The 21,380-nt window shown below is 43.0% G+C and overlaps 1 protein-coding gene across 1 annotated transcript in view; it reads left to right on the forward strand.

Annotated features, from left to right (window-relative positions):
- Ntn4 (netrin 4) overlaps positions 1-21,380 on the forward strand; it is a 101,849-nt gene that overhangs the window by 68,136 nt on the left and 12,333 nt on the right. The window contains 2 exon segments of the mRNA XM_042054258.1: positions 19,555-19,768; positions 20,098-20,213. Coding sequence (XP_041910192.1) covers positions 19,555-19,768; positions 20,098-20,213 — 330 coding nt within the window.

Below are 21,380 nucleotides of genomic sequence, written 5' to 3' on the forward strand. Positions count from 1 at the left end.
CAACCCTCTCCTGATGTCCCCGTGCTCCCAATCTACTCAGGAGATCTTGTCTTTTTCTACTTCTCATGTAGATTAGATCTATGTATGTCTCTCTTAGGGTCTGTTTTGTTTTGTTTTAATTACGGGTTCCAGGAATTCAAATTCAAGTTGTCAGGCTTACGTGGCAAGTGTTTTTGCCCTTTAAACCATCTCTCTGGCTCTTCCTATTTTTTTTTTTAAAAAAATTTGTTTGGCTTTTGTAAAATAAAAAGACAAAAAAAATACACAAAGAATTAAAACAGGTGGAACTCATTTTTAATGAGCCTGGCAGAAAAAGTGGAAAGGTTTATTGGCAGAATTGAAGCCCAAGTGAATATCTTCAATTTTCGTTTTTTATTTTTATTTCTGCTACCCCTCTGGTGACAAGCTATGATTCATATGCTTGCCAAGTGTAAAAAGGCTGTTTTAAAACAACAAAAACAAAACCCTCTAGCTTGTTAAGACCTAAAATACTCACAGATCCAGAGTTTTCTAAGAAGGGTATAGAAGAAGAAACTGTAAAACAAAAAAAAAAAGGATTCCTTGTAACCAGTCAGAAGAACAATGATACCTCAATGAAAACTCTATTAATACGTGAACACATTCTCAGAACAAAACAAAACAAACCCACAAATTGTGTTTGTCGGATTGAGTCCTTCAACCTCTTAAGATGTCCTGAGATTCATTTCCCTTCTGGGCTACTGAAAGGACCAAAGTATGAAACTACTCTCATAAGCCATATTGCAAATCATGACTAGATAGCAAGTACGCACATGGTTCTTAGTGTATCCTGGAGGGGAATTATGAAAATGATTGACGGTTTAGGATGGTTTCCAGGAGGTGGGTGGGGAGACCCATCGCTCTCCTCTTCTCTACATCGTCCCTGCACTGAATAGTCCAGGGCGCATTAGGGCACAGACACCCATGTCCACATTCTCCCAGAATGCATGTCTAGCTGTTCATTTCCCCTTTCTGAGCCTGCAGTACATCTCAGAACACAGCAATCCCATTCTTCTACCTAAACCAGTCCTTATCATTGTCCATTTGGCATTATGGTCAATGTCATCCTTCCCACACCGGTGTCTACACGTCAACGGCTTCCCCATGTGTCCCCTTCAGTTATTAACTCTGATGACACACAAGATCTACTGTGTGCGTGACGTACAGACTTGTATGAGGTGCCCTTATAGAGAATCACTAGTTAGGAGCCTTCTCTCCATCAGAAAACAGGTTGATTTTTTTTAAAAAAAAAAAAAAAAAAAACAAAAGATCCAGACTATTTCCCTGTGTGGGTCCATCAGCAGCGTGTAGGACTTTACTTGGTTTAACAGTTTGACTGTTTTTGTTCTACTGAGTTTACCAAGGCAGCGGGGGAACCTGCCCTCAGTGTGTGGTCCAAAACTCTACTGGTCTCATTGGCACCATCTAGCTGCTTAGAAATGCCGAGCCTCTGATCCCAACCCAGATGAAACCAAAGCCTGACTTTAACAAATCCCCATGCGGCTGTATTTTATTAGAGGTCGAGAGGGCTGCAGAATGCCTTCCAATGAAGATTAAATGTAGTGGAGCACTTCTCTAGCGTTAGATTGCTTAGACGCACTAGCCAGAATATCTACTCAAACCAGCGTGCAAATCAACCCAAGAGTTTTGTTTTCAGTCTCTATTTGTGTACATATAAACTTAGAATTCTAAAATAAATTTTAACAAGTTGACTAAGAGAGAAAAACAGAAATCTAAACAGAAGTATCTGACCCCCCCAGTAGGACTCTAATTCCATGAAATGTTAGGAGAAATTACAAGACGGCATGTTTTCCTAAGACTGTCAATTTAGGAAATGAGTTGGCTAACGTTTTCTTTACTGAGACACCTCCAGGCCCAGTTTTGCTGCTCTTCACTATAAATCTTTCTTCAAGTGGCCGTATCTATGTGAAGACTTCACTTAAAGACATTTATGGTCCCCTCCCCCTCCAGATACTGTGTCCAGCACCGGGTCTGTAAGATGTCAGGAGCTCCCTGAAAAGGCCTCACATGCTTAACGGGAAGAAACTTACAGGGAGAGATCATGACTTCAGTCCCCTGAAGCGGTGGCGCGTGACGTGTGAGCGCCGGCTGACACGCACCGAGTGCGCAGGCGCAGAACTCTCTGTTCACTCTCCAGCGGGCTGGCTGTGAACTCACTGTAACTCTTGCAAAGGCGCTTTGATAGAAGCACCATGAGGATCTCTGTGTCACGGGAGGAAAGATGCACTGTGTGCCCCGGGGAGAGGGTGGGACTAGAATGAGAACAGTTTGAGGATGACTGTCTCAGGGAATCCCCTGCAACATGGCCTTTTTTCCCCCCCTCCTCTGAAATTATCCTCCTTTCTAATGTCAAGGATTGCCTCTGTGGCCTTGAATGAGTTATCTACGGGACGAAGTGAACTGGTGACGTCAGTCGTCGTAGCAGCTCCCATACATTTAGTAGGACACCACCCTGTAACCCTAGCTCGTTGGCAAACAGAGTGACATTAACACTGGGAATGGCTTCTCGGGTCCCTAGCTTCCTGCACAATAACCAAGGACTTGTTGCACCCCCCCCCCCCCAGAGTTCTAGCTGTCCTTGTGTCTCTCACTCTCCCAATGGGCTCATCTCCTGTTGGTCCTTATGAGCACACTTTCATTAATGTCACAGATCCATCAGACCTGAGTAAACACGGCCCCGCCCCAACTCTGCTGTCATGAAATCATCCGTTCGTGCGAGCAATTAAATCATCCGTTCTCACTTCCTCTTTATTTCAGCCTTACCCAAGAGTCTACGGTGGAACTACCACCACATATTTCCAGGCCAAGGGCTCACTTCTGAGGATTCCCAGGATGTTGTTTGTTTGTTTAAGACAAGTGGGGGATCATTGAAAGGGAATTTATTTACCCAAGGAAGGAAGAGAAGTGTTTTTGAAGGACAGAGAGTGCATTTAAGGTCTATAAACCCAAGGGAAAATGTGAGTCTCCCAGCTGGATTCAGGGCTAAGAACAGAAACAGGCTCAAACTAAGTGGTTGCTAAGGGCTGAAGAGAAAGGGAGAGGTCTCTCTCTCTCTCTCTCTGGACTGAGCTACTCTAAGGAACAGTGGTTTCTCTCAGAGAGACCCTTTTGGAACCTCTGCTCTCTTATGTAACTATAACCCCATGTTGGTTTGGTTATGGCAGGGGTATTAAAAGTGGGAGAATAAGCCACGGGGCACCCAGTGGTGTACTGTCTTTTGTAGTTGGTTGTTTTACTCTTTTGGCCCTTTGTGGGGGTGGGGGTGCCACCCATCTCCCAAATAAATACATGGAGACTTATTCTTCTCATGAATGCCCGGCCTTAGCTTGGCTTGTTTCTTGCCAGCTTTTCTTAGCTTAAATTATCCCATCTATCTTTCGCCTCTGGGCTTTTATATTTCTCTATTCTATATGCCTTTCTTTACTTCTTACTCCATGGCTTGATGTGTAGCAGGGTGACTGGCCCCTGGTGTCCTTTCTCCTTTTCTCGTTCCTTGATCTTTTCTTCCCAGATTTCTCCTCCTATTTATTCTCACTGCCTGCCAGCCCCACCTATCCCTACTCCAACCTCACTATTGGCTGTTCAGCTCTTTATTAGACCAATCAGGTGTTTTAGACAGGCAAAGTAACACATACTGTTCACAGAGTTAAACAAATGTAGCGTAAAAGAATGCAGCACATCTTTGCATCATTAAACAAATGTTCCACCGAATAAACAAATGTAACGCATCTTCAACTAATATTCCACCACAGTCTTTCAGTGGGGTAGAGATAGAATCTTAATTTGTAGCATTTTTCAATTTCTATGGCTTTAATATTCCATCCTAGCCTGTTTCAAGCTGCCAGATTTTGAGGGTGGGGGATACTGAAGACTGATTAGGGACTCACATTCTAGGCAAGCGCTCTACCATTTAGCTACATCCGAAGCCCCTAATGCTCTCCATCAGGAAACCAAACAGATAATAAACATCAGTGGGATGTTTCTCTCCTCTGCACACGGTCCAGCCACAGTCCACTTCCAAGTGTAAGCATTATCCTCTGTGCTCATTGGATGGGGACCAGAATCACCTGGGAGCTCATGCGGACCTGAAGACAGAGATCTCCTGACTCAGAAACCCCACCAGGAAGTGATCCGCAAACCCACACTTCCTTACAAGCATCCTTGGGATGCCGATGTAGCCTTTCTGTCTCCCTGCAGGCCTCTGAGGACCACTGGCTACGCTAGGCTTGTTTCTGGGGCGAGCTGTCTTCACTGCCACCCTGGGATGAAAGACTCTGAGCTAACAATCACCTGCAATGCAGTCTTCTCCTGAGTTAGCCATACCTCAGGCAGAAAATCCTAAAGCATTGCTAAAGTTCCAGCTAGGCGTGCTCTTCTTCCGATTCACTGATACACACCAGCACTGGGAAGTATCCATGTTAGTTGTCTTCTCCCATGGAGGATGGTTAGCATAGAACCTGCTTTTCTCTAAGATAAACTGGGAAAAAAAAACTCTTAAGATGTCTGTTTTCTAATGAACCATTTCAGAACATTTATCTGGAAACTCCAACCACAGAACTTCTTATTCAAAGAATATAGATTTCGTGTGTGTGTGTGTGTGTGTGGTGTGTGTGTGGTGTGTAATTCTTTAAAGCAGATTGCTGTAATGAGTCTAGAATTTATAATAAAACTAGTTTTATTATAGCACACCAACATTTAGTTTTGTCCTATAATGACCTATTTTGGAACACTACAGCACTGAAATACTGTAGGTATAGTATTGCTTTGGCATTGAAAGAATCTTTTTTCTTTTTTTTTTTTTGGTTTTTTGAGACAGGGTTTCCCTGTAGTTTCTAGAGCCTGTCCTGGAACTAGCTCTTGTAGACCAGGCTGTGAAAGAATCTTTGAATCCAGTTCCTCCCAAATTTTCTCCTTTCCCAGCCCCTTCTTTTCAGCACTCAAAGATTTATTAAGTGTGGCGTGGGTGTGAAACCGAGTGGGCATGGACGAGTGGCAGCCACCCTGAGACGCCTCTGTACGAAATCTCACTTTCACAGAGCAAGTTTAAAACAGATGTTTGAACACATGCCTTGCAGAACAGAATTAGGTCTTCTTGGGACACACCCAGTCAGTTCCTTTGTAATGAATTCTTCTTTAGCGCCAAGAAGCACCCTTCCAACCACTGCGTAGTCTTCCTCGATAACGTAAAGAAAAAAGCAGCGGCTGGAAACAGAGTAAGATACCAAAGCGGCCACCTCCCGAGAGGTTGGCACCCGTCCCTTCATCCCCAGTGGCCAGAATAAGTTCAGCCAATTGTTTTTTAGGAGCAGAAAAATCAAAATAAACCTGCCCTCCCTGCTCTGAACCCCAAATCAAGTGTTTACTAAGATCCTCTCTGGCTCCTTAGTTACGGTTACACACACGAGTGAGTCCATCAGCCAAACTGCTTTGCCCCCTTGCTTCTTCCCACCCTCTGCTTTCTAACTGAGGCGACAAGAACTCAAGGCGCAGGAGAGATACAAGTGCCTCGGATGGGGGCGTGGTTTTCTGTCCTGCGCCGTCTACCGGTGTAGCCAGTTCGTGAGGTAAAGCCCACACAGTTCTCTTCACTTATATCGCTATCCGTTCGAGGTCCCTCCTTCTCATTCATCTTACAGGTGAAAATGTTACCCTAACGACATCCAGACTGCCTCACCAGGAAACCCAGTTAGGAACCGGAGACATTGTCAGTTCTCTGCTCTTGTGTCCAGGGCGCTGCTTCTCGGGTGCCACTGAAGTCCCTTTGGACAGCAGCCCACACTGGGGGACTCCTCCTTCCCAAGCACAACTTGGCAAAGCCATCTACGTTCATTTTTATGGCCCCGAACAACACAGGCATCTCTGCTTAATTCTGAAAGCAAGTGTGGATGATTCCAAGGTAGCATCAAAATGAAGTAACTGTTTTTGAAAAAGCGAACTCTAAATAGAACCAGCAGCGTGGCAGCTTTTTAGTTTTAATCCAAAAAGTAAAAACCAGAGGGGTAAGAAAATGAAAGAAATAGAAAAAAGTCAATATAACATAATATATAAATAATAGTCAGTAAAGGCTGGGCATGGTGGCACACACCTAATTCCAGCAATGGGAGGCGGGGCAGGAAGATCTTAAGTTCAAGGCTTGCCTAGGCTGCATGGGAAAGTCTGTCTTAAAAAAAAAAAGCTGGCAATATAGCTCAATAGTAGAGCATCCCAGCACATACTCGCTTGCTCAGTCACGTTCTCTCTCTCTCTCTCTCTCTCTCTCTCTCTCTCTCTCTCTCTCTCTCTCTCTCTCTCTCTCACACACACAACCTGGGAAGCGATAAATATTGATAAATTCTTCGCAGTACCTCTCAAACAGAAAGGAAAGTTCACTGAATAAATAAATCAGATATACCAGTTTACATTTGATAAAGATGACAAACATTAAATAAGCACTAAACTGAAAGTTTCTATTGATGCCCAAAAAGTACAGGGGATGCAGAGTGGTAATCTTAAAACAAGTTATTGCCCTAGAACAAAGAGGTGTATAATTAGAGATAATTGCAAGCAAGAAAAGAAAAGGAATTTCAGGTTGACTCATGTGGGAAGAATTGCTCTCAGTGAAAGGCATTATTCTGGATGGAGAATGTCTCCTGCAGAGTTATAATATTTTTATTACAGATAATAAATAACAAAACTGGACGAGATGAAGCATTAAATGTGAGAAATAACTGTGCCCAAGTGACTTGGCATAACTGACTGCACTTTGACCGTTTATGCTTTCTGCAGGCTTGCTTGGGATCTTGTTCCCTTTGTATTTCTGTCTGCAGTATCTCGGTATTACATGCAGCAGTGCGAAGAAACTGTAAAACCTGTAAGAGAAGTAGGGTGTTCCTGTTGGGGGTCCACCAAAGCAGACAATTATTCAAAGCTTACAGAGAAGTTCATGCCTTCCTTCCTTCATTCATTCATGTGTGTGTGTGTGTGCCCACAGAGGCCAGAAGAAGGCACCAGATTCCCAAGAGCTCAAGTTCCAGGTGGTTGTGAGCTGCCATGTTGGTGCTAGGAACCAAACTTTGGTCCTCTAGAAGAACAACCAGAGCTCTGAACTGCTGAGCTATCTCTCCAGCTCCTTGTTTGGGCTTTTTATTTTTTAAATGAATAAATTGTGTTAGCTAGTATTTCTTAATGACCGATGATCTTTGGTCTTGAGGAGTCTCACTATCTCAATGTCATTTCTGTAGTATAGTGTAAGGAGCGTAAGGCCTACAAGGTAAGGACCGCATCTTTCTATATTTGTATCCAGTAGAGTCTATGCCTTTGCTCAATATGAAAATGTTAGAAGAGGAAAAAAAATTACCATGACAGGTGATAGCCCAGACTCATCATGTCGGCTCAGAGAAGAGATCCCAGACATATGCAGTCAGCAGAGAATAGGGCTTTCTTCTCAACAGGGAAAAGGGCCTTTAGAGATGACCCCATTCCTGGCAAGGCGCCGGGCAAGATGGTGACCGAGTAGAACAGGAGCGCAGGTTAAACAGGCGGTGTTTCTCTTAAAAGTGTGACACGGGCAATAATAACAATTGTGGAGTGTGACAGAGAAAATTCTTCAAAGTCAAGAAGAGCACATAAAACCCAAATCTAGGAGTTTTCTAGTAAATTAAAGTCATCTGTGTACTCAGTTTAAACTGAAGTGGTCTTCAGTTTAAAAACGTCACAGAGATTAAAACATATTTTTTTAAACCACGTAAGATCTCTTAGATATGTCCAGGAACAAACAGAAACTGGCATGGTTCCAACTGGTAAACAGGAAAGGAACAATATTAAAAAAAAACAAACAGAGGTCTGACCCTTCAGCTGCAGTCACGGATTAAAAATAAAGGCCATGACATTACTATTTCTTTATTGTACATTTAAAGTTTCACCAAGGGCAGATAAGAAATATGCTCAAGTACCTTCCACTTACTCTTTGAGACATCTAATAAAAGCTTAACCTATGTGTGATGGGTTTTCCTATGCCATGTGGCATAAATTAAAGGCACGTGTTAGTTTGGATTACTTATTAAAATTATTCAAGCACGATTTGAAAACAGTATGTCCAAAGTAAATACTGAATATTATGCTGTAGCAATCAGTGAACAGAATGCATCTATCATTTCAAGGATCCACAGGGAATGTTCCATAGGTGCTATCTTGCCTTTCACACGGTCAAATTAATTTCCCTTATGTTTAGGTTCATGGCTGCTCATCCACTAGCAAAACCGGTTGTTCTTGTAGCTTTTCATCTGCTCTCCAAGATGACGGCAGACAGGAAGGAGTAAACAGGGACCCTCAGAAGACAGAAGGGCTCCTTTTATCTACTATTTAACTTCACACTTCATACATCTGTAACAGCTTAGACTATCTCCTTTCTGCTTGAAACTGCATCTCAGACCATGCCCCTTGAGTTCCTGTGAACTTTGGCGGCAGCCGCTGCTGCCTGCTTCTGAAATTCCCCATCAGACGCTGGGTCGGGCTTGGCCTTTCCAGGGGAGAACAATGCTGGGAGCCTGGGAGGCACTGCCAAGGGAGTGGCCACGGGGCAGCGGTGAAAGGTCCCAAGCAGCCACTTCTTTCCCAGCCGAGGGCCTTGAACTTTGAGTGCTGTTTTTAGAAACGCTAAATCAGGAACAAATACTTTCAGGGTATTTTGCTCTCAGTGTATCTTTTGTCAACAGAAGAGCCAAAGTTAGGGAGCGACCAGGTAATGCTAGAGAGCCCAGAGCTGCTGTTTCTAGGGTGAGCTTGGTGTCACGGATCAGTCTCAGAGTGGGACACACACAAACCGGGCTTCAGTTGAAGGTGGGATGAGGGTGAAAGAGCACCCGTGGCTCCCTTGGACTTCCCTGCCAAGGCCTTAGCTCTCCATCACATACCAGGGGCCACGGGGTGGCTGGCCATGGTCACTGCCATTCGTATTCTTCCACGTGTATGCATCTGAGGGGCTCTGACTCCTGTCCTACATTACATCACAGGCTCCCTCGCCATAGGCAGTGGGACCATAGATCACACCCTAATTTACTACTGAGTGATAGGTTGGTGTTTTTATCCGAGGAAAGGACCTCGGAACCAAAGAGGAACTTAACGCTAAAGCACTGGGCAATCAAGAAAGGTATGCTGCTGTTTGCTACCACATTCCTCCCAAGTGCAAGGGAGAGAGAGAGAGAGAGAGAGAGAGAGAGAGAGAGAGAGAGAGAGAGAGAGAGAGAGAGAGAGAGAGAGAGAGAGAGAGAGAGAGAGAGGAGAGAGGAGAGAGGAGAGAGAGAGGAGAGAGAGAGAGGAGAGAGAGAGAGAGAGAGAGAGAGAGAGAGAGAGAGAGAGAAGCCGGAAAGCCAGTTGGACTGTTCAGTCTCTTGAAAATCAAGCCATGAGGCCACTGCTGGTTGCCTGCGTTCTCATTCACGGTGGACAGACTCAGTGCTAACATCCAGTGCCTTTTGTCATTTCTTCCCCTCGCTCAAGAGATACGGTTCTTGGTATTTTCCCTCCTATCTCTGGTTCCCAGCAGTTCGTGTTCATGCGAAAGTTCGAGAACCTCCTGGGTGAAAATGTGGGTAGATAGGTGGGTGCGTGGAGACGTGGATGGATGGACAGACGGACGGATGGGTGGAGAGTAGATGGCGAGCAGGCAGGAAGGTGGAGGATGGTGAACATATTAAAATATATATTAGCCAGAAAATAGTATCAGTTATTGATCCCGTGGCACCACAAATTTCTGATACATTGCAAATGCACACACTACCTACTCATCTATAAGCCCCTCCCCCCCCGTGCTATAGGTATTGTTATTCTCGCTTGATTAATGAGGCTATTGAGACTTAAGGAAATTAATTTTATAGAGCCTTATAAGGAATAAGCCTCAGGCAGGATGTGGTGGTGCACACCTTTGTCTCCAGTACCTGGGAGGCAGAGGCAGGTGGATCTCTGGGAGTTTGAGGCCTGCCTGGAACAGAGCAAGTTCCAGGAGAGCCAGGAACCCTGTCTCGTAAAACAACAAAAAAGAAAAGAAAGAAGAATAAGCCTTCTAGCCAGGATTTGAGCTCATCCTATCTGACTCCTGAGTTTGCCCTTATTCTCTTTATTTATCCAATGTCTCTGTCTTGTTTTCTCTTTTTCTAAGAGATCTTGTACGGCAGACTTCCAAACAGCTGTATTTACTGTCAGCTCCTGTAGTTGGAATAAATACACAAAGCTGTTTGAAAACGTGTTAATGAAATCCATTGTTTCATTAACAGTTGTACTTGCTGTTAGAAAACCCTCCAGAGTGGCTGCACATCCTGCCGTCTCCCTGGAAACGTTCTAAGGAAGCGATGCCCATCATACATGCAACTCCTCCAGAAACCTCGCAGATGAAATTTCTATCTCACTTAGCAGTGATCAAAATTCATCGTTCAACCCTGCTATGGAACCATTTGTAAAGCAATTTTCCTCTACTGCATCTGCTTAGACATTTTGTATCATTGCTTTAGATTTTCTTCCAGTAGGACACACCCACCCCCCTCACCCCCCCAGTGACTACTGAAAATAAGTCATTTGCATCAGGAGAGAATGTTTATGAGATGGCCCAACTTAAAGGCCCCGGCTGCCAAGCCCAATGCCCTAAATCCAATCCCTGGCATCCATTAAAGGTAGACGAGGAGAGCCAACTCCACGAAGTTGTACACACACAACCACACACAGTGATAATAATAATTTTAAAATATACAATTTTCACTATCTAAGTTCATGTCTAATGACAAGCAAAAGTCAAGGGCTTACATCCTTTATGTCAAAACTTTGACGGCCTCGGAAAGATAAAAGCAGCACTTCTTTTTCTCTCCCTTGTGGTTTTTATTTTAGATTTTATTTAGACACATGAAATCATACATGTACATGTGCCCTGAAAGGAGAAGTGAAGGAACAAAGAATTAATTGGGGGGGGGGGAGGATAAGAGAAAGGGAGGGTAGAAGGGTTTAGAGAGACAGTATGCTCAACGTACATTATATAGTTGTGTGATGATGTCCTTATGGGACTAGTTGCATAAACAAAAAATGTATAGTAATGAAAACAAAAAATATTTTTTTAAAAAAATGCTCGAGTTGAAATTTTAAAAAAAAATTATCACCTGGGCAGTGGTGGTGCACACCTTTAATCTCAGCATTCAGGAGACAGAGGCGGGAGGATCTCTGTGAGTTCAAGGCCAGCCTGGTCTACAGAGTGTTGGGGACTCAGACCCGAACCATAACCTGTAGACATCCTCTCCCCAGCCCACCGATCTTCCTAAACAACAATAACAAACACGCATTCGGGAAGAGAAAAAGAAATGCCTCTTCTGTGTGTCTGATGCCGACAGCCACCAAACTTGAGGAGGCCAGTGTGCAAGGCAAGCCTCTCCGTGCAGCCTGAAAAGGCAGCCGTGGAGGATGCTGGGGGCCTTCTGCCTGCAGCTAGTTCTGCATAGTTTCCCACTGGTATTTTTGCCTTGTTATTATGCAAAAAGTCACATTGACAGAGATCCATTAGCACACGTGATAGGACCGCATTCTTCTCTGGCCTTGCCTGACATGTGCGTCGGTTGGAAAACATAAGGTCCTACTGAGAGGTCAACTCCTAGACAGGCTGCAAATCTACGAGTGGGGTCCCATGGGCAGGGGTTCTGCGACATCTCTGCCTTCCGTCCCAGCCTCCCGCGGCTGCTGTCAGGGACCAAAATGATTTAGCTGAGTGACACAGGAACTGTTGGTTTAATCATCTAAAAGTTATGAAAGTTTGATGCTTCCTTGTATGGTTTTATTTGAGTGTCATCTCTATGCTCTCTGTACATGCTATATTGGTATATTCATATTTCATATCACATAAACTTCCCACACTGGCTAATTAAAAAGAAGTAATAAAACCAGGTGACAAGGCCAGCAAGAGAGCTCACCAGGAAAAGGCACATGACCTGTGACCTCCATTTGATTCCTGGAGTCCACATATGGGTGTGGGGGAAAGGCTGGCTATACATAGTTGTCCTCTGACCTCTACCCATGTGCCGTGTCAGGCACACACCCACACATCATAACAATACATACATCATACAAACACACACGTCATATGCATGCATACATATATAACACACATATCATAGGTACACACGCCAATAATAAAGATAAGTTATTTTTAAGAACAAGTGATAAATCACTGGTGATTTGATATCTTAAGAGAGAATTCTGGAAGAGTCTCAATCAAACAGTTGAAAAACTTAGGAAGCTTAATGAAGATGTAACAATACATAACTGCATTAATGTAAATGACATCATTACCACGAGAAACTCAGTGTTTTAAAGATAAAATCTTTTCTTTTTTTGTATTGGGTAAGCCCCTTTATATTGGACTAGTCATTATTATTTTCAATTTTTAATTTTTATTACTGTGTGTGTACAGTGTGTGTGTATGTGTGTATGGTGTGTGTTATGTATGGTGTGCATGTGTATATATGGTGCATATGTGTGTATGGTATGTGTGTGTGGTGTATATATGTATGGGGTATGTGTGTATGGTATGCATGTGTATGGTGTGTAGTGTGTATATATGGTGTATATGTGTGTATGGTACGTGTGTGTGGTGTATATATGTATGTATGGGGTGTTATGTGTGTGTATGGTGTCTGTGTGTGTGTACGGTATGTGTGTGTGTATGGTATATGTATGTATAGGGTGTGTGTATGGTGTCTATGGTATGTATGGTGTGTATGTGTGGTGTATGTATGTATGGGGTGTGTGTGTATGGTGTGTGTGTGGTGTATGTATGTATGGGGTGTGTGTGTATGGTGTGTGTGTGTGGTGTATGTATGTATAGGGTGTGTGTGTGGTGTGTGTGTGTGGTGTATGTATTATGGGGTGTATGTGTAGGGTGTGTGTGTGGTGTATGTATGTATGGGGTGTATGTGTAGGGTGTGTGTGTGGTGTATGTATGTATGGGGTGTGTGTGTATGGTGTGTGTGTGTGTGTGTGTGCCATGATGCACATGAGACAAGCCAAAGAACAACTTTCAGGAGCCAATCTTTCCTTCCACCAGGGTTCTAGAAATCAAACTCAGGTCATAAGGTTTGCATGTGACATTTACCCTCTGGCCACCTCATCAGCTCTGGAATAGTTATTCTTAGAAACTGTGAGTCTCTTCAAAGGGCAAAGGTTATCTAGTTCACCTTCGATCCTTCGCAGTCTGCTCAGTACTTACCTAGCACATAGTAGCAGTTCATTAAATGTCCGCCGACTAAATGAACGGATAGATGGCGGCTACCTTATGCAAAGACACCATTGCCCTTTGCGCCACTTGGTAAGAGTTTTTATCATTGCATTTTAGATTAAATGTGGGCTTTTTTTTCGTATCATAGAGTTTATAATTATTTGTTATGTATGGATACATGCATTATCTCTCATTCAATGCTTCCTCGACTAAAGAGAAACACGAGACCCAGAAAGGCTTCAAAAAGAAAACAACTAAGGGGTGGTGGTGCACACGTCTTTAATCCCAGCACTCACGAGGCAGAGGCAGGCGGATCTCTGTGAGTTTGAGGCCAGCTTGGTCTACAGAGCGAGTTCCAGGACAGCCAGGACTATTGCACAGAGAAACCCTGTCTCAAAAACAAACAAAACAGCAACAATAACTAAATGATATGGTGGGCAGATATGATCCTCAGACCTCCCAGTCTAGTCTGACAAAGAAAAAAAAAAAAAAAAACCACCGTTGATGATTTAAAGTCAAACGCTAATGAAGCTCTAAGAAGAAATGTTATCCTTAAAGCAACCGAAGCTTTCAAAGAAAGGGTCAGTGGCATCCATGGTGGGGATTAAGACTGAGTCCTTAAAGACCACAGACTTACTCCCTAGATAGGCACCAGGAATGGCTGCCTTGGGCGCCAAGCCTGGGGAAGTGGAGACGGGTGCAGAGTGCAGGGTGACACCTATTCCTCTTCTCTTATGAGCGTCATTAGTTTCTGTTTCAAACAGTCTCTCTTTGGACTGCTGAGGTGGCTCAGCTGGAGAAAGTACTTGAGGTACTTGTTACCAAGCCTGATAATTGAGTTCAATCCTTGGAGCCTACATAGCAGAACAAGATAACCGCCTTGGGCAGGCTGTCCTCTATCTTCACACACTTGCCTTGAACACTTGCCTTGAGCACTCGCCACCTCAAATGGATGAATCGGGGATGCCGTCTGAGGTGGATGTGAATGACGTATGGAGTTTTGAAAACTATGTATGCAGGATGGCTATTCTTCCTCCACAGGAAACAGTGGAGTGTGTCTAGAAACGGAAGGTAGCATTTAATTAGGATGAAGGATATATGCAAGAGAATAATAAAAGATGAGATTGGAGACGTAGGCGAGGGCTATAGCGTGCAATGTTTGATGTCTTCTAAACTCCAAATGCTTCACAAACAGAATGATTATCAGTTCTCTGTTTGAGTCAATGAATAATTGAGTGATTAAAAGTTCCTTCTAAGAGATAATTCATACCTTGGGCAGGAAGAAAGCAGCATTCTATGCCATTGTGATGGTTCCCAACCAAAAAAAGCAGACGGAAGGGTGGGGAGAGAGGGTTATACATGCTAAAGTGTTCCAAATGATTTTACCCAGGGACGCCTACTTGAGAACGCTGCTCCAACACTTACAAGTGAAGACATAAGAGCATTGTGTCAGCTGTCATTTCCTCAGTTCCCATTCTCAGGAAAGTCATCAGCAACCTCCTGAGAGCATTACTGGCCTGCAGTCAATCTTATGGGACACGTGCTTTCTGTGGTATTTGACACTGTTAACCACGCGAAAATTTCCCAACCTCTGTCTTCCATGGCTCCTTTTATTTCCCCTCCCTGTCTAGCTCTTAACAGTCTAACCTGTGAGCTATTGCTCCTCCGCCTGTCTGTGTTGCGAGGATGGCCTCCACGCTGTGCTGTGGCTGTCTTCCCACTCCACACACTTCAGGGGGCTCACCATGTCCTCTCGGTTTCAACTACCTAGAAACTCTTTAAACTGTTTTTGTGAGCCTCCAACTTTTCTCCCATGCCTCAGATTGCTGCCAGGTGTCCATTTTATCTCATTAGCATAGCTCACAAGCACCATGTCTGACCCCGAGTTCATGTTTTCCTCTGTCTTCTGCAACCTCCATCTCCAACACAGATCGATCTATCTAGCCCAGCATTCTCTTGCTTCTCTTCATAAACAATGGCATTCCTTTTCACAAACTAGAAAGCTTAAACCTTCCTCACCATCTGCTTCCCCTTGACAAGTTCTTTCTCACTTGAGAATCTTTATAAACCTTTTTGTTACTGCGTGTGGTTCTTTTTCTTACACGGGGATTTAGCCTCGGATACTCTCTGTCTTTCAAAACAAACACACAAACAAAGCTTTTCTGGACAAACTTTTCTCTCACTCCTATACCATCTACCTTATGTGTCCTTGTCAACTCTTGTTTCTTTTTTTCCCTAACGTTCTGTGTGTCTGCCAGAGCTGAACCACACCCATGCCCTGATTCTGTTGATAATATATAATGAACCAAATAAGTGCATTTCATATAAATTCACACACACACACACTTTGTTCACATGCATGAGTATGTGCGGGAGTGCAAGCACACATGGCATGCACATACACACACTTTGCTCATAAGCATGAGTGTATGCAGGAGTGTGAGCATACATGCGTGCACACACACACACACACACACACATATTGCCCACATCTTCTATCCCAGAGGCAAGGCAAACCCTGACATTGTAACACTGTGAGTGATAGACAGTGTAGGCAGGGCTAAGAAGATAGCCTTGCAAAAATGTCCTGTCCTAGATTTCAGTCTGAGAAGCCAAGCTGATCCCAGCCAAAGTCAATCCATCTCTTCCTACACCAAACCTGAACCTGCTCTGTCATATGAAACTGGAGGAAATGAAGGAATGGGTCTGATGACATTACACAGTCACAATCCCTAACCTCAGGTACAGCCTTAAGGCTGCCTAGCCAATGACAGTGCTTGACCTCCTAAACCTTCCTCCTATGTCTCAGACTTCTGCTGCCTTTCTCATCTAATGACCTTGCTTCCTGTGTCACTCACAAACTACATCCAATCAGGAGAAGAATGCCGCCAGCAAGCTCCTCTTACCTGCACTGGTGGCTGCACGGTTTATCTCCCATATTTACAATTCATAACAGTAGCAAAATTCCAGTCATGCAGTAGCAACAAAAAATGTTATGATTGGGGTCGTTGGGATCATGAGGAACGGTATTAAAGAGTCGCAGCGTTAGGAAGGTTGAGAAGCACTTGGGATTTGTTTCTCAGTAAATGCTCCTTTTCTACCTTCCTCACTGGCTTATCCATGTCACCTCAACCAAAACGTGTTCATACACAACGCTCTCAACTTAAGAATAAATGACAGGGCTCTTTTTGCAGCAGACATGCTAATTGTATTTTGCTTGTCTGTAGTTTAACACCGGCTGGCCAAAGGAGGAGTGACGTGGGAGGTCCTTCTGTATATGTGCCACTTTTGTTGGTTAGTGAATAGGGCTGTTTCAGCCAATGGCTTAGCAGAGTAAAGCCAGGCAGGAAACCAGGACAGATATTTATATTTATACATACATACATACATATATATATATATATATATATATATATATATATATCTGGACACAGCCTCATGGTAATACATTAATTAATAAAAATGGGTTAATTTAAGATATACAAGTTAGTTAATAAGTAGCCTGAGTTAACAGGACAGTGTTGTAATTAATATAGTTTCTGTGTGATTATTTGGGTGTGGGTGGCTGGGAAACAACAGAGTAGTCTCCATTTAAAAATGGCACGAACTTGGGTCAACTGCACCCACATAAAACCTGAGAGAGTTTGGGAAGAAATTCTAGACACAAAAGAACAGAGTTAAACACAGCTTCTTGGTAGCAGCATTTGCTCTGGTGGGCTCTGTTAGAGGCAAAAAGAGTTGCAGCTCTTTTAAGAGAAGCTTCCTGACTCGGCATTAGCAGCAAAAACCGTGCAGCTCCTTTAAGAGCTGGCTTCCTGATTCATGCTGGAAGCACAAATTCTGGCTCTTTATGGGAGGTCCTGCACTTGAATGGGGTTTGTGAACAGCATGCTACAAATTGCTTAATGGCAACATGGGACCACTAGGGTGGTAAGCATGGCTTGCAGAGGCAGTAAACATACCTCTGTTATGTTGGAAGGGGTGAAGTCAACAGGTAGGGCTGCAAAGTTGGTCCTAGCCATGCCTGATTAGCATTTATATATATATATAAAAGGTGCTCCTAGTCAGAAAATGATTACAGATGCACAATAAAAACACACTAAGACAAAAATGTACCTCTAAACGGGTCAGTGTTTGAAGCGTGTACATAGACTCGGGAGAGAGAGGAAACATAATATAGATAAGAGTACAGACAGTCATAGATTAAAGGAGTAAAAATAATAAAATAAATATTAAAAAGTAATAGAGTAATAAAAAACAGCCACATAAAGATGGAAAATATACAGAGAGTCTGGATTATGTATATTATTGTGTTTTCTTTGAATTTCTTGATTGCAGAGAGACATTTGATTCTGGGGGCTGCTAAGCTAAACCAACATATATATTTTAAAGGTATCTTGACTTTGAAACTTGAGTCTAAGGATATGTCGCTTTGGAAAAGAGGTTCTGCTTTTGTTTACATAGAAAATGAGAACCTAGCCGGGCGGTGGTGGCGCACGCCTTTAATCCCAGCACTCGGGAGGCAGAGGCAGGCGGATCTCTGTGAGTTCGAGACCAGCCTGGTCTACAAGAGCTAGTTCCAGGACAGGCTCTAAAGCTGCAGAGAAACCCTGTCTCGAAAAAAACAAAAAACAAACAAACAAACAAACAAACAAACAAACAAACAAAAGAAAATGAGAACCTGTGGATTCCTTACAGGCTAATGTGGTTTGATGGAATAAAACCCCCAGAAAGGTCTCTGTGAACCCTAAAAATACTTCATCCAACAAACAGCAGGAAGCAGTTTGGAAAAAACTATGCCCAAATTCTCAAAATGATTGTTTATAAATGTTTGTTTTCATTTAAAGGGAGATATAATATAAAGATGAATACTTTGCATTTGTATGAATCTTGGTCTATTGATACAAATTTATGACTGATTTGTTACACTGTGTATATGTATTTCTGCTCTTAAGGTATTGTGTTTGTGCAACTTATTTAAAAATGTAACATTTAATTTAGAAATACAAATTAAAAGATAGTCATTTATAATAGTCAAGCTTGTTAGTTAGATTTTCCAGATATACTGAGATATATTTCTTTTAGACAGATAATCTTTAACACTTCAAAGACCTACAGAATATGGCATTTTAATTATTTTAAGAACTTAGACTTTTCTCAACAGTGAGACATGTCTGCTTCTGGCAGCACCAATTACTTCAGAATTTGCCTTCAATGTGACAAGGCTAGCCATCTGGGCAAGAAACTGCTCTTGCTTGGACTTCTCGATGATATGCTATATGAACTGGACATGCAGGACCCACAGAAAAGTAACTGATGAACTTGTCTAAAGAAGGTGATATAGTCCTTTGGTGTTCCTGCTTCATGAAAGAGTCTGCCCGACATTCTGAAGGGCACGGAAGAAAGTGACCGACAAACTGCCAATAGAGGTGAAACAATCTTTCAAATATCCTGCTTCATGGAAAAGTCTGCCAGACACTATGAGCCTGTAGGCTGAAGATGGATGCCCCAATGTCACAGAAGATCTTTGGGTGACTGTCCAGGCAGCAAGATGTCTCTGTCAATTCTGGAGTTTTGAAAGTTGTTTACAATGCACTTCCTTTTTACTTAAGTAATATTATATCCTTCTGGCATCTTTGAAGAGTTGAAGAACAGATACTTATAGTTATATTTTTCCTTAGTTATGATAAAAGATAAATTATAGATAATAGAGTATTTTCCTTAATTTGCCAAATGTAAATGGACTAAATATTGTAACTATAATTATTTTTTAATAACTGCTTTTGTATATGTACTTTTACTATGTTAAAATTAAAGCCTTCTTTTCTAATTAGACAGAAAAAGGGAGATGTCCTTCTGTATGTGTTGCTTTTATTGGTTGATTAATAAAGTTGTTTCATCCAATGCCTTATCAGAGTAAAGCCAGGCAGGAAGTCAGAACAGAGACAGACAGCATAGGCAGGGTCAAGGAGACAACACGTAGCTACTGAAGGGGAAGGAAACTTACCAGTAGACCCCAGCCTCATAGTGATATATTGATTAATAGAAATGGGTTAATTTAAGATGTAAGAGTTAGTTAATAAGAAGCCTAAGCTAATAGGCTAAACACTATTATAATTAATATAGTTTCTGTGTGATTATTTAGGTCTGGGCATCTGGAAATGAAAGAACAGTCTCTATTTACAGGAGTCTCAGAAACATGCTGTTTGATGAGATGAAGCCATTTGCCAGGGATAAGTCACAAGGTTGATCCAAAGGCACTCACAAGTCCCTTCTCTCTTCTTTTGTAGCATGTTCCTGCCATCCAGTTGGGTCAGCTATCCTTCCTTTCAGCTCAGTGACCTTCTGTGACCCTAGCAATGGTGACTGCCCTTGCAAGCCTGGGGTGGCAGGGCCACACTGTGACAGGTGCATGGTGGGATACTGGGGCTTTGGACACTATGGCTGCAGACCTTGTGACTGTGCTGGGAGCTGTGACCCACTCACAGGAGACTGCATCAGCAGGTGAGTGTGTGTGCCTCTTCTCTGTGAGTCGCTCAAGCGTTCGGAGATTGGGCAGTGACTGAAAGCCATAAGGAGAGCACACATTGCTCACATCTCTTTAAAAAATGTTTTTCCAGTCTGCAGAATCAAATAATTGGCTCTTGTGATTTTTTTTTCCAGAAAATTGTCTAGCTCATTTGCAAACTAAGCTATTTTGCACAGTTATATCCTATAGCAGCACTGGTGTCTGGAAAGCTAAATAGGAATGTCTGGATCTCTGTAACAAGATTCATTTTTACTCAGGTTCTAAAACATCTTATTAAATCTGCCATTGTTTTCTGTTTTGTTAGTAATGCTGACGTTGATTGGTACCATGAAGTCCCCGCCTTTCCTTCTCCATACAATAAGAGCGAGCCGACCTGGGAGTGGGGGGATGAACAAGGATTCTCTGCACTCCGACACTCAGGTAAGACTGAGACATCTTCCATCATACTTCCAAGTCTGGTCTGGAGCCGTAGGGATTGTGTCCATCGGAGAACAGTTGGGGGGTCTTCTGAGGGGTATTCTTTAGTTCTGAGGTTCAATAAATCCATGGCCTGTCCCCACAAATGTGAATGTGAAGTACAGACAAGGTGTATTTTAATAGACCTTTGGGTTTTTTTTTTTTCTGGTTTTGTACAAATATCATGAAAAATGTAGAACATCACAGAAAAAAAAATTAAATCTCCCCAACTCTAGTTCTATAATTGCAAACTAAAAACCCAGGCTGTGGCTTGTTTCCAACCTCCTTTAATTATCGAGGAGAGCCTAACCTGCTCTGTACCTTTAAGAAATGCCTCATGATGGCCCCTCCTTAGTGCCCGTCACCCCCTAGGTCTGCAGTGACTACCACTACCTGATTCTGAAAGCAGAACCAAAAGACCTGTGATTTCTGGCCCCAGACTCTTAAGTCACCCACCACCCCACCCCACCCTACCCCGCCTCTGAGCACACTCTGTTTCTAACCCGCAGAGGTTGTTCTCTGGCTCTGACGTGACCTTTATCTGTTTTCTAGTCTCCTTTCCCTAACATGGCTGTGTGTTTGAAGCTGAAATGAGGCTGAGTTAATGGTCTCGGCCAGTAAAACGCTTCTACAGTAAGCATGAAGACTCCCAATTTGATCTCTGTTATGTGATAGAACTTTTCTAAGGGTGACACAACACACATATCTATTCACTACCCATAGGAAGCCCACGACAGATTAAAGTGCCAACCACGACCACCAAAGTCCAACTTGGTGAACCACTGAGTATTATGGGGGTTACTTGCAGGAATATGGGTGACGGGTTATGGGAACAGAAATGACTCACGGGGCTGGAGAGATGGCTCAGTGGTTAACAGCACTGACTGTTCTTCCAGAGGTCCTGAGTTCAATTCCCAGGAACCACATGGTGGCTCACAACCATCTATAATGAGATCTGGTGTCCTCTTCAGAGGTGCAGGTACACATGCAGGCAGAGTATTGTATTCATAATAAATAAATAAATGAATCTTTAAAAAAAATAAATGAGTCACGGACAGCTGCGTCACCAAGGCCCACCCCAGTAGGGGTGAAAGTTCACAAACCAGGAAACCTAGAGCACACAGCACAGCC

The sequence above is a fragment of the Arvicola amphibius genome, chromosome 17 (genome assembly GCF_903992535.2).
Source record: "Arvicola amphibius chromosome 17, mArvAmp1.2, whole genome shotgun sequence".
NCBI lineage: Eukaryota > Metazoa > Chordata > Mammalia > Rodentia > Cricetidae > Arvicola > Arvicola amphibius.